At 43.6% G+C, this 12,939-nt stretch overlaps 1 protein-coding gene across 5 annotated transcripts in view; it reads left to right on the top strand.

The window, feature by feature from the left end:
* NLRX1 (NLR family member X1) overlaps nt 1–12,939 on the top strand; it is a 74,062-nt gene that overhangs the window by 33,928 nt on the left and 27,195 nt on the right. For all 5 annotated transcript variants that reach the window (XM_083162708.1, XM_083162710.1, XM_083162707.1 and 2 more), the window contains 2 exons: nt 7,218–7,834; nt 10,329–11,716. In XM_083162708.1, coding sequence (XP_083018834.1) covers nt 7,218–7,834; nt 10,329–11,716 — 2,005 coding nt within the window. The remainder of the gene's footprint in view (nt 1–7,217; nt 7,835–10,328; nt 11,717–12,939) is intronic.

Here is a 12,939-nt window from a genome sequence, read left to right as displayed (position 1 = left end):
CCCACTATCCACGTCGGCGTGGAGTTGAGAATAGAAAGGGTGGCGAGCGCAGCAAGGGGACGCGGACACCTGATGTATGTGCACCCTGGAGCGACTGCTCCAATTGTGCATACAACGGACAAGATATAAACTGGGTGAGATTTTCAATCCTGATCCCACTCAGATTTTGACTAACTGAACCCCTTATAAAGTACAGTAGCCTTGAAACTAGGCATTTTTGTATTTAACTCCATATTGAATGTAACCGCACTTGAAAAGAAATTGCACTTGAAATCAAATTGCAGTTGAATTTGCTTACCTCCTCAACAGCTCAAACTAATCCGCTGCACACCTGTGTAAATAACCCCACGCCATAATGTAAAGTTTATAGCAAATATTACAATAAGGGGAGAATCTGGGAAACTATAATCATATAGGCCCGTATTCAATGCGGCCAGCGAGGAGGTTAAATGGCAGGGATGGCAGAAAACAAGTGATCCTCGCTGTTTTTAACCCCCTCACCAGCCGCTCACCCTATTCTACTTTCCGGGGGAATCCTCGCTGTCAGAGCGAGGCTTGCGGCTAATCCAGGGAGCCCGCTGCATTTAGCCAAAAACGGAGCAAGGGGGAATCAGCGTATGCGCGCGGGGGGGGGGGGGGGGTGGTGTGTCAGTTGAATACTGACCGGGCGAGCTGTGACAGCAAGCAGGCAGCATAGATTGGGATGCAGTATTTAAGGGAAAGAACACAAAGAAAATGTGGGATGCCTTTAAAATGATGCTGGAAACCTTTTACACATAATTACATCCCCTTGGGTAATGAAAGTACAAGTATTAGGTTTAAACTGATATATAAATAAAGACATACCCAAAAACTTTTAAGTATATCAATGGTAAAAGGTTAAAAAAAAAATGAATATAGGAAATGAGAAAGGCGGCTGGATTAGTGATAACAAGGAAAAACAGAGGAATTGAACACTTTTCTTTTATCAATGTGTATTCGAGAGGAGCAAGTGGGAGGGGAAAAGCAAATATGATACTGACCCACTAATACTCATTTTACTGTGAAAGAAGTTCATAAGCGACTGCAAAATCAAAATAAATAGCATTCACTGAAGGGTTCTAATTGATCAATTTCATTTGGCTTTGTGCCAAGGGACTAGTGATTAGCAGAAGTAGTACCATTATGTAAAAAGGAAAATAAAACCTCTAGAAAATTCTAGACTAGTTACGCCCCATACACACTACACGGCTGATATAGTTAACCATTGCGTTCATAGTCGTGGGCGGCCTATATTGCCCCTACACACCTTTTTATAAAAATTGGACCTGATGACTTCTATGGGGAGATGGAGAAACCTCTAACAGGTGGAAATAAAAAGATACCTTTAGATTAGAGATGTGCGGGCTCGGATTTCAGGGATCCGAGCACCCACGGACGTCATCATTCCGAGCCCGATTCCGAGCAGCGCTCGGAGATTCCCGCCTGACTCGGTCCGTCCACGTGATTAGAACGTCATCTCCCGGCGTCGGATTTCGCGAGGCTTTATAAGTTTCTGCCTCACCCGCCATCTTCACTCCAGTCAAGTAGTGGGTTGGGAGAGGGTGTGTTGGTGCTGCTGCTGGGGCTTAAACTTGAGGTTGACCTTGAGCTTTTGCAATCGCTGGTGCTGTCTCTCAGTGCTACTGTGTACTTGTAGTACTACTGTCTCCTCTGTGCGGTCTACCTCTGGTGTGCTGCTGTGCTGTAATTAATTATTTTATTTGCTGGGGCTGTCTCCCTCAGTGCTGCTGTGTACTCTGTTCTCCTCTGCTTAGGAGAACAGTCTAACTGTGTACCTGGCTGTAGTACTATTGTCTCCTCTGTGCTGGGGCATACCTCTGGTGCTGTGCTGTGCCATTTATTATATATATTAATAATTAATTAATTAATTATATTAAATAAATATATAATATAAATATATATAGTCCACTGGTGCTGCCTGCACTGAATCTGCCAGTCTGGTGGTCTGGGGCTCACTGCCTAATAAATAATCCTGCCGTATATCTAGTTACCTGTGTGGTCTGGGGCTCACTGCCTAATACTGCCGTATCTACCGTCTGGTCTGGGGCTCACTGCCTAATAAAATACTGCCATATATCATTATCTACCTGTGTGGTCTGGGGCTCACTGCCTAATAAATAATTAAATACTGCCGTATATCTCTACCTTTGTGGTCTGGGGCTCACTGCCTAATAAATAATAAAATAGTAAATACTGCCGTATATCTCTACCTTTGTGGTCTGGGGCTCACTGCCTATACTGCCGTATGTACCGTCTGGTCTGGGGCTCACTGCCTAATAAATACTGCCGTATATCTTCCTGTGTGGTCTGGGGCTCACTGCCTAATAAATAATTAAATACTGCCGTATATCTCTACCTGTGTGGTCTGGGGCTCACTGCCTATACTGCCGTATCTACCGTCTGGTCTGGTGCCCACTGCTGAGAGGCAATTAAACTTCTTTGTGGGCGGCTGCAATTACACTTCTTTCTGGGCGGCTGCAATTACACTTCTTTTTGGGCGGCTGCAATTACACTTCTTTGTGGGCGGCTGCAATTACACTTCTTTGGGGGCGGCTGCAATTACATTTCTTTGTGGGCGGCTGCAATTACATTTCTTTGTGGGCGGCTGCAATTACATTTCTTTGTGGGCGGCTGCAATTACACTTCTTTTTGGGCGGCTAAACTTTTTTTTACCTGTCTGGTCTGGTGCCCACTGCTGAGAGTCATTCGTATGAGGGACTTGTCTTTGAAATGCATATAACTGTTTGCATTCCACTGATTGCTGCACCAATCGCCCACTGCTCCTCGGCTGCACTGTGTAAACAGTGCACAATCAAGCCAGATAGGGGTCTTGGTGCTTGTTTTGAGGTTGTAGCAGGGGAGTGCAGCTACGAGTCGTAACACCTTGAGAGAAGATCAGTACTTCTCTACCGGCAAAGGACATTCTCCTCCACAGAGCGCGCAGCTTCACGAGGGACGCATGTGAAGCAGTGAGCAAAGGGAACACCATCCTAGCAAGCCAGATCACCTGAATCCACTCTAGCGATCAATAGAGTTACAGAAGTCGCAGCCAGATAGAACTCTTCCAGCTGCCACCTAGTCATTGATTAGCCCCCTCCCCTCCACACATTAGGCAATGATTGACAAGACGAATGGTAATAATAAATGAATAATTACTAATCACCAAATTAAAAATCAGATGAAATTAATTAATTATAAATAATCACAATCAAGACAGATAGGGGTCTTATGAAATATTAAACTGACCAAAACAGATACACACTCTGCACCATTGAGCAGGTGATCACTGACATGCCAGGTGCAACGGTCTTTAGCACCCTGAATGCCAAGTGTGGGTTTTGGCAGATCCCTCTGGACAGAGCCTCTTCCTTGCTTACTGCCTTCATGACCCCTATTGGGTGCTACGTCTTCCTACGCATGCCCTATGGCATCACCACGGGCAGCGAAGTTTTCCAGTGCTGCATGAAGCAACAGTTCGCTGGCTCTCCCTGTGACATAATCTCTGTCAGCATCCTTATCTGCACAGCCGGGTCCATCAGTTACTGCCACTGCTGCAACCAATGCTAGTGATGGTTTACACATTACATTAGATCTTCCATCTGCCACCTTAAAATTGATTAGCCCCCTCCCCTACACCCATTATCAATGATTTAAGAGACAACTGGTAATAAATGAATAATAATTACAAAATTAAACAATCAGATTACATTAATTAATCATAATCACACAATCAAGCCAGATAGGGGTCTTGTTGGATGTTAAAGTGATCAAAACAGTTACACACTTGCAGGCAAACTCTGTGCTGCACAAAATGCCCACCGCTCCTTGGCTGCACATGGTAAACAGTGCATGATCAAGCCAGATAGGGATCTTTTATGGGCCTATTTTTTTAAACTGCCATCCTGTCTGCCGCTGCAGTGCCACTCTTACATGAGCCACGTGTTTGTGCCGCACACTTGTGTTGCTTAGCATAGTTATCCAGCTACCTAAGTGCAAACTTTTGCCCTAAAAACAATATTGTGAGGTGTTCAGAATACACTGGAAATGAGTGTAAATGAATGTTATTGAGGTTAATATAGCGTTGGAGCAAAAAAACCCACCAAATTCTGCGATTTTAGCTGTTTTTATGCTTTTTTAACAAAAAAAAATCAGAACCCAAAAAAATCCAAACACAAAACACTTAGGAGGTGTTTTGCCAAAACCCATTAGAACCCAAAACCTCAAGGTAATCAGAACCCAAAACCCGAAAAGTGGCCGGTGCACTTCTCTACTTTAGATGCATGGGGGTTTGAATCCAAATGTAAGTTACTTTTTGTATGCATGATAATGCTGGTTACTCTTCTTATACACTACATATATTTTGTCAGCCTTTTGGCCGTAGTCACGGGTGGACTATATAGGGGATACTAGCTGCATTACGCAGGAACAGGGCTAAATACTTTGTTTGATCATATGAGTAAAGTTTTTAGGTAGGTTAGGTGTGTTTACTTTCAAAAAGAGGCGTCTAAGAGGTGCTACGACTTATATATACATTTACAGGTAATTACAGAGGATGGTCAGGTGACCTATTTTACTATGGGGTATATTCAATGGTGACATTGAACCTCTGACAGCAAGCTATACCGTGAGAAGTGCTGTTGGCTTGCCGTCAGAGTATTCAATTGCATCCCCTTCACTTGCCACTTTCACTTGCCGATGCCTGCTTGGGGCGAACACATCCCCTTGCATGCTACCATGGGAATTCAGGTGGTGGGGGAGGTGTTCTTTGGGGTGGCGGACGGTGTTTACCCGTTCACTAGGCAGCTAGTGGGCCTGAATCAGGCCCTAAGTTTTTAGTCCAATCCCCTAGCTCATGAACTTTGTGCTAAAAGTGTTGTGTTTTTTTTTCCCCCTTAAGGGGTATATATATATAATGGGGCAAAACTCAGTTCAAATGTAACTTGTCTGTGTTAGCACCAGGGCCATCTTAAGATTAGTATGGGCCCCTGGTCAAACTAATTCACTGGGCCCCCCGTGAAATAGTTTGTCCTGGAGCCCCCTCCCCCCACTCACCTCCATGCGGCAGCGGGGATCCGGTAGCGGCAGCGGGGATTTTCAGCTTGTAGCGCTATTTGCCATGCCGAGCGGGAAGCGCTGCTGAATTTGAAAAGACTGGGCGGACGCTGATTGGCTGATTTCTCTCAGCCAATCAGCGTCCGGCATGTCTTTTCAAATTCAGCAGCGCTTCCAACCTGGCGGCAAATAGCGCTACAGGACAGGCTCCCAGACGCTGCGGCTGAGCGGGGACATTGGACACTGTTGGGAAGTTGTCCAGTACTGCTGCTCTCTGGCATCAGGCTGGTATTGGGCGCCCTGCTGCGGGAGGGTGAGGACTGTGACCCGCTGCTCGCACACACAGTACATCCGGGACCAGGATGTCTGGAGCAGGGGTCTGCAGCGTCTGTGGGATGCTCTGCAGGACCTCGACTTTGCGCATCACTCAGGGGGCTCTCCAAGGGCTACACTGACCTCCGCTGGGGACCCAGAGAGACGCCGGACTAGCACATACACCGGACCAGGTTCCGTGCTATATGGTAACAGGGACCGGGAGATGGGACAGATCCCCGGGATCCCCAGCATGTAGCCCTACGCCCACTACTACCACCGCTACTACTAATAGTGCTGCCTGGAGCAGGTGTCAGGCTCATCACCTGTCCGGCACCAGCAGTGCCGTCTATCCTATTGGGGTGGGCCCCTACAGTCATAGGGCCCCTGGGCATCTGCCCATTGTGCCCAATGGGAAAGACGGCACTGGTTAGCACTTACCTACTGATTTTACATCGGCTGCTGCAGCAGTCATTATTTGTATCTGCACTTTTTTCACAGTCACACAGATCTCTATTCAAATGGTGAGTGATTTTTTTTTACAGCCTTGTCTATTGTATTCTGAGTCAGATGTAATTTATCTGTCCTTCTGTAAAATAGGTAGCAGTTTGATCGCATGTAACCCTTTACTTTTGTGAGCATTTCATGGGAGTTTTGTGGGACGGTCATGGGCATGTATCTAAAGCTCTGTGTCAGGGCCGGTGCCACCACTAGGCAAATCTAGGCATTTGTCTAGGGCGCCGGCCACTGGAGGGCGGCATTTCGCCCCCCCCCCCCATGCCGCGGGGGTACCTGTCCTGCGGCTGTGTATATCAAGCTTGCGGCGGCAGCGGGGGGTCCCTGCAGTCAAGAAATAACGAGCGCTATCCGCCTGGCTACACGGAAGCGCTTCTGTTGTGGAAACTGGCCGCACGCTGATTGGCTGAGATTCAGCCAATCAGCGTGCGCCGTGCGGCCAGTGTTTTCACAACAGAAGCGCTTCCGCGTAGCCAGGCGGATAGCGCTCGTTATTTCTTGACTGCAGGGACCCCCCGCTGCCGCAGCCGCAAGCTTTATATACACAGCCGCAGGACAGGTACACCCCCCCCCCCCCCCCCCGGCACCGGGGCTCCCCCACCCCGACTCGCCTGGGGTGCTCCAGTGCCTTGCACCGGCCCTGCTCTGTGTGATTCATTCAGTCATGCATTTCTTTTCTAAAAGCACATGACTCTGAGTGACATACAGAGCTTTAGATACATGGCCATGACAGTCCCACAAAACTCCCATGAAATGCTCACAAGTGTCAGATGCGTTACATGCAATCAAACGGTAACCTATTTCACAGGATGACAAATAAGTTACAGCTGACTCTGAATACAATAAACAAGGCTGTGAAATATCACTCACCATTTGATCAGAGATCTGTGTGACTCAGAATACGCCCCATTATATTTTTGCCCCTTCAGGGGAAAAAAGTGCTGATACAAATGATGACTGTTGCAGTAGCCGGTGTAAAATCAGATGGTGAGTTGCTTACATATACCAGATTAGTTGGATGGATACTCGCATTAGCATGAAGTAGTAAAACTGGTTTATGTGACTGCCCACCCTAACAACCACTACAGTATGATGACTATTGCCAGTGCATTGTTACTTTTATCAGCTTTACTGCAGTCCTCAGAAACAACTTACAACACAATATACTACCACTTGTTCTGCTTTCCTGTTGAGAATAGTTTGGAATATGAATGTTCAGACTGATATTTCAAATTCACTTTTATTACTTGTCAGCTGAAGCTCATAGTTTAAAATTGTTTTGTGACTTTTTCTAGATCCTATTCAACAGCATCGTGAGCGCCTGTGTGCATGGTTCAGCTGTTTACCTATGGAAGAACGACACTTTGGACCTTCTTTTGCTCTTGACTCCATGCATGTGGATCCAGTTATTCGGGAAAGTTCAGTGGAAGACATTCTGCGTCCAGTGTCTCCAGTTGAGTCTGCAATGTTAATTCAAAGTCCACTATGTCCAAAGAGTATGACTGTCTCTCAGTTGTTTCAACCACTCGTTTCTGGGAACCCTGTTCGGAATGTAGTCCTTTATGGAACAGTTGGCACTGGAAAGAGCACACTCATCCGGAAATTTGTGTTGGATTGGTGCCATGGCCGTAATAGTGAGTTTAAACTGATAATTCCTCTTTCTTGTGAAGATCTGTCCAATGTTACTGCCCCAGTATCATTTACACGGCTCATTACCAAGAAGTACCTTCATCTGAGGGACGTATTACCCACACTGTCTAATTATTCTAATGTGCTCTTCATACTCAATAGTCTAGAGTGGATGAATCTAGATTTCAGAATGGCCAACACAGAATTGTGCAGTGATCCAAGCGAACCCATGCATCCTGCAGCTCTCCTTGTAAACCTATTGAGAGGATACCTTCTACCTGAGGTGAGACTAAGGAGAGTAATGTGGTCAAGGTTTTACTAATGGAGACTTCGATAGACAGTGAATATGTTTTTCTTAAAATGCGCTCAAACACAAATGATACCATTATTGCTAGTAAAATTACATAACATTGATCAGTCATTATTTTCTGAAATAAAATTGAATGTACTGTCTTTTGGCATCCGTTGACAATTTAGGGCTGGATTTACTAATGCCTCTTTTATTCACTTTTTTCATGACACATTCAAAAGAACATAAAGGTGCTAATTTTTCATATCTTTCAGGCAGCTACAGTTAAAGCCTACTAGCATGGGGGAAAAAATAATTTGAGCTTTTATGACTAGCACTATACCCTGAAGTAAACTTAGCCCCATATGTGCACAATGGAACTCACACATTGAAATGATATATACCAGTGGTTCCCAAACTTCTTTGAATCGCTATGCCCCTCAGTATCAAATTTTTTTCATTGATAAAATCAGGGAAAAAGATCACATTGAAATTGGGTTTATATCTCATCCTTAGCGGGGTATTCAATTGGGACATTCCAAAAGTTGGAATCCAGGATATTGTTCGTTGGATCTGACACTAACTCGATAATCAGAATTCAATGTTTTGAGAGTCTGAAAGTCCACAAATTGCCAGAAATGCTCTGAATTGTTGTGAAATGGCTGTGAATTCTGACAAAACAGATCAGACTTTTAAAAAAGTCAGATCTGACCGCCTTCAATGCTATCGTTAACAGCAGCATTAACGGCTGGCTCATTAAATGCGTTCAAGGCAAAGTTGGACAAACATTTACTGGAGAAAAACATCCATGGGTACAAATAAGAAATATAATTTGTCTGTAAAATACCAGAACCTACCAAATCAGCAATGGATATCTATACCAGGTTGAACTAGATGGACGCAAGTCTTTTTTCAGCCTTACCTACTATGTAACTATGTAACTAGCATTGAATAAGTAAGTGCCAATATTTCCCTTGTTGGATCAGTTATTTGGTAATGGACCGGAATCACTTCTGTTTGACCACAATTTTCTTATTACATTGGTCATAAATAATTTGATTTGGTCATGGATCACCAAACCAAGGCACCCCAGCAAGTCTTCCAAAGCACCCCAGGGTGCCATGACACACCATTCTGGAATCACTGATATACTGTAGCCATTAAGTTATTCTTTATATATAACTGAAATTAGCTCTAGTGCAGGGTTTTGTCATTTTTCCCTTTGGAATCAACCCCCCTTCCTGTATTGTCCTCTCTCTTTATCCAGTACTACCTCTCTTGCCCTTTGTGCTTCCGCAAGTAAAAAAAAAGCATTAATTAAAATATACATTAGAGTCCTTCAGGTTTTAATTACATGCATTTACTGTCTAAAATATAAATGTTTTAAAAGAAATGCTACAGGCTGAGTTTGAAAAATAACAGTTGTGAGCTAGTTGGTCATTTATCACTCCCACCTTTATCACTCGAAGCTTGGTACATAATATGGATAACTATTAAGATTTATATATACTAGGAATAATTAATCAAAATAACTCACAACAGCGGCACTCAGCAGGAACTTTTCAACAAGTGTATTCAAAACCAAAAACCAACGTTTCGGGGCCCGTGGTGCCCCTTTGTCAAGGTGTGGGTAACCCACCATAAATACACTTGTTGAAAAGTTCCTGCTGAGTGCCGCTGTTGTGAGTTATTTTGATTATTCACTGAACCCGGAAGGCACCCAGGCAGTTGTACCCCGTTGGGTGAGTGCCAGGCCGCCAAACTACTTTATCCTAGGAATAATTAATATATATTATTCCCAATACTCCTATACGCGCTATATGCTAGTGTTAATTATAGTACACTGTACGATTTAACAAAATATTTTTACAAACAAATTTTGAACAAGTATAAGGCAGCTTAACCACAACAGTCCCTGAGGGTTATAGGGACCAGTTCCACAAATATCTTCCCCAATAGTGGTATAGTGCCAATCAATTATGCTAGTCCATGTGTTCCAAAAGTCTCTCAATGAAGCAAATGAGAAGAATTTTCCAAATTATGTTTTTATTTAAAATCTTCAAAGAAATGCCAAACTATCATCATATATATAATCATCACCAGACTTTATTCACCCCAATCCGGGGATAGTGAAATATTCACTTAAAGGAACAGAAACACAAGATTCCGATCATCGAACAACAATTTATATTTATCCACCCAATAGAAGATTGTTAAATGTGCCCCTGATGAAGTCTCTTACACGAAGCGCGTTGGGTCGTTTGGCATTTCCTTGAATATTTTAAATAAAAACATAATTTGGAAAATTCTTATTTGCTTCATTGAGAGACTTTTGGAACACATGGACTAGCATAATTGATTGGCGCTGTATAGATAACATATATTATAATTATTCCTAGTCTATATCTTAATAGTTCATGTTTGTAAGCATTTTCTAGGATGAGAATAGTGAGCCAATAGTTATATGCACCTTTTTTTTTAATTTCAGGCAAATGTCTTGGTCACCACTCGTCCTTCTGCATTGAAACGTATTCCAAGGAAGTATATAGGCCGATATGCAGAGATCTGTGGATTTTCAGACATGCAGCTACAGAAAATGTATTTCCAATTGCGTTTGGGCCACAAAGATGCTGATCCCCGGGAAACTGAGAATTTAGCAGAGATGTTAAGCCGAAATTTGGAACACCATAGCCAGTTGTCTGCTGCCTGTTTCTTGCCTTCGTATTGCTGGTTAACCTGTGCCACATTGCACTTACTGTACTATACAAAACCTGATGAACCTCCTATGACATTGACTGGCATTTACACCAGCTTCCTGCGACTTAACTTTGCTGGTGAAATATTAGATATTACACATCCTTCTAAGATTTCTCTCATGCGCTATGTTGCACGTACTGTAGGGAAGTTGGCTTATGATGGCTGTCACTCCCGGCGTACCCGATTTACCGAAGAAGATATTAAACAGTGTTTTCAGGTAGAATTGAACAGTGAGGAGGAGCTCAACCTTCTAACGGTCTTCCGATCTGACGCTTTTCGTTTTTTTCTGACACCTTGTGTCCAGCCAGGCCGGGAAAATCTCTTTGTCTTCACCATACCTGCAATGCAGGAGTACCTTGCTGCACTATATGTTGTGTTGGGAGAAAATAAAACTGCTCTGCAACGCCTAGGGAAAGAAGTCTCAGAAATCATCAGCAAAGCTGGAGAGGATGTGGTTGCGGTAGTCAATGTACTGTCAAAATTTCTCCCTCTGCGAATCTTCGCACTTTTTAACCTGTTACGTGTGGTTCCACGCCTTTATGGTAGGGTCAGTGGACAGAGCCGTGATAACATAGCTCAAACAATGACTGCAGAAATGTTTAGAGAGGAGGATTCGTATAATGATGATGTTTTAGACCAAATAAACTCCAGTATACTGGGTGTTGAAGGACCATCTCAGCTGGCTGAGGAAGATGATCGACCAGAAGCATTTGAATTATTTCCTATTTTCATGGGGGGGCTTCTGTCCCGTCAGAATCGAGTAATGCTTGACCAGCTAGGCTGTTCCATCATGAACATGGAGGCACTCAAAATCACAAGTGCTCTCAAAAAGCATTTGTTGCGCTGTAGCCTTCGCAGATTGCCTCCTTCTGAGCTAATGGACTTCCTTTTCTTTTTATATGAGTTTCAAAATGATGTGTTTGCGGCAGGATTGGTGAACTCCCTACGTGATCTGGACCTTTCCAATGTGCGTATGACACCTCTGAAATGTACTGTGGTGGCTGCTGTTATCGGCAACACAGGGAAACTGCTGACTGATGCCAATCTCGGTTCCTGTCACCTAGACCCCGATGCCATCCGTACACTGGCACCAGTACTACGAAGATGCCATAATGTATAGTAAGAAACTTATTGGAACAAGGGTGCAGTATTAAATTATGGATGGAGTCAGATGTTTTACTTTGTGTTTTTAAAATTGGGGGCACAAATTAATTTGTCTAAATGAGTGTGTCATATTTTGACATGGTAGCCCTAATGTACGGGATAAACATTGGTCAGCTGAGTAAAGACAGATTTGGGTGAGTTATTTTGTTTCTGTGCAGGGTAAAAACTGGCTGCTTTATTTTTACACTGCAATTTAAATTACAGTATGACTACATTCCACCCATATCTAACTTTTTCGGCACAAGTTACATTTGCCCCACCTGCAGTGCACCATTATTTGCCAACTAGAGGAAGATTTTGCTTATGCCATCAATGCTTAATCAGGCCCATTAACTTGATGACACAACTTTAGAAGTACAGTGTAACTGCATTTAAAAGACTATTCTTAATGTAGTTGATCAATAATCGTGCGTGTGTGTCCTCACGAGTGTGCAGAAATTCATCTCTGCTTTTTTTTTTTTTAACTCTGGATTTTATTGCTTGGGTAATATCCCGTTACAGCTGCTATGGAGTCTGAAAGAGAAATAAGAAATTATATTTACCTGCTAAATCCATTTTCTTTGAAGGACTTTATTAAAGCTCCAGTATTTCTTCCCATATTTTTTACGAATTAGTACATTTTTACAGACAAATTGTGAAGTTACTGAAATATAAGGAGTGTTCGGTGGAATCACTCTATATACTTTCTGGAGCAATCAGATTGTTCTGGTCTCTAATCCGGTGAGGAAGGTTTACCATACAAGTCAGGGCTACCATGCAGAGCTTCAAAGAAATTACATTATAATGTAAAGGTAGTTTGATTGGGTTGGGATCGTTAGGTCTACAGCTACTAGGTCGACATAAGGTCGACACAAGCATTAGGTAGGCAAGGTCGACAGTCAAAAGGTCGACATGGGGTTTTTCACAGTTTTTTTACCCGAATGTTGACATGGACACAATTTAAAGTGCACCGTATCCCCTCGCTATGCTCGGCACGCTATTTTTTTTCTCCCACCACGCCATAGTGGATGGTAGGGCATGAAATACCGCCTGTTGGCTCAAGATACAGTGAAAAACCCATGTCAACCTTTTGACTGTCAACCTTGCCGGTGTCGACCTAATGTCCCGTTGACCTTGATCCCTGTCGACCTTGCTGCCTGTCGACCTAGTGGTGTCAACCCAATGCTTGCCGACCTAGT

This window comes from Crinia signifera, chromosome 19 (genome assembly GCF_055691185.1).
Source record: "Crinia signifera chromosome 19, ASM5569118v1, whole genome shotgun sequence".
Lineage (NCBI taxonomy): Eukaryota > Metazoa > Chordata > Amphibia > Anura > Myobatrachidae > Crinia > Crinia signifera.
Note: the sequence above shows the minus strand (reverse complement) of the source record. Positions and strands in the feature narration are given on the sequence as shown.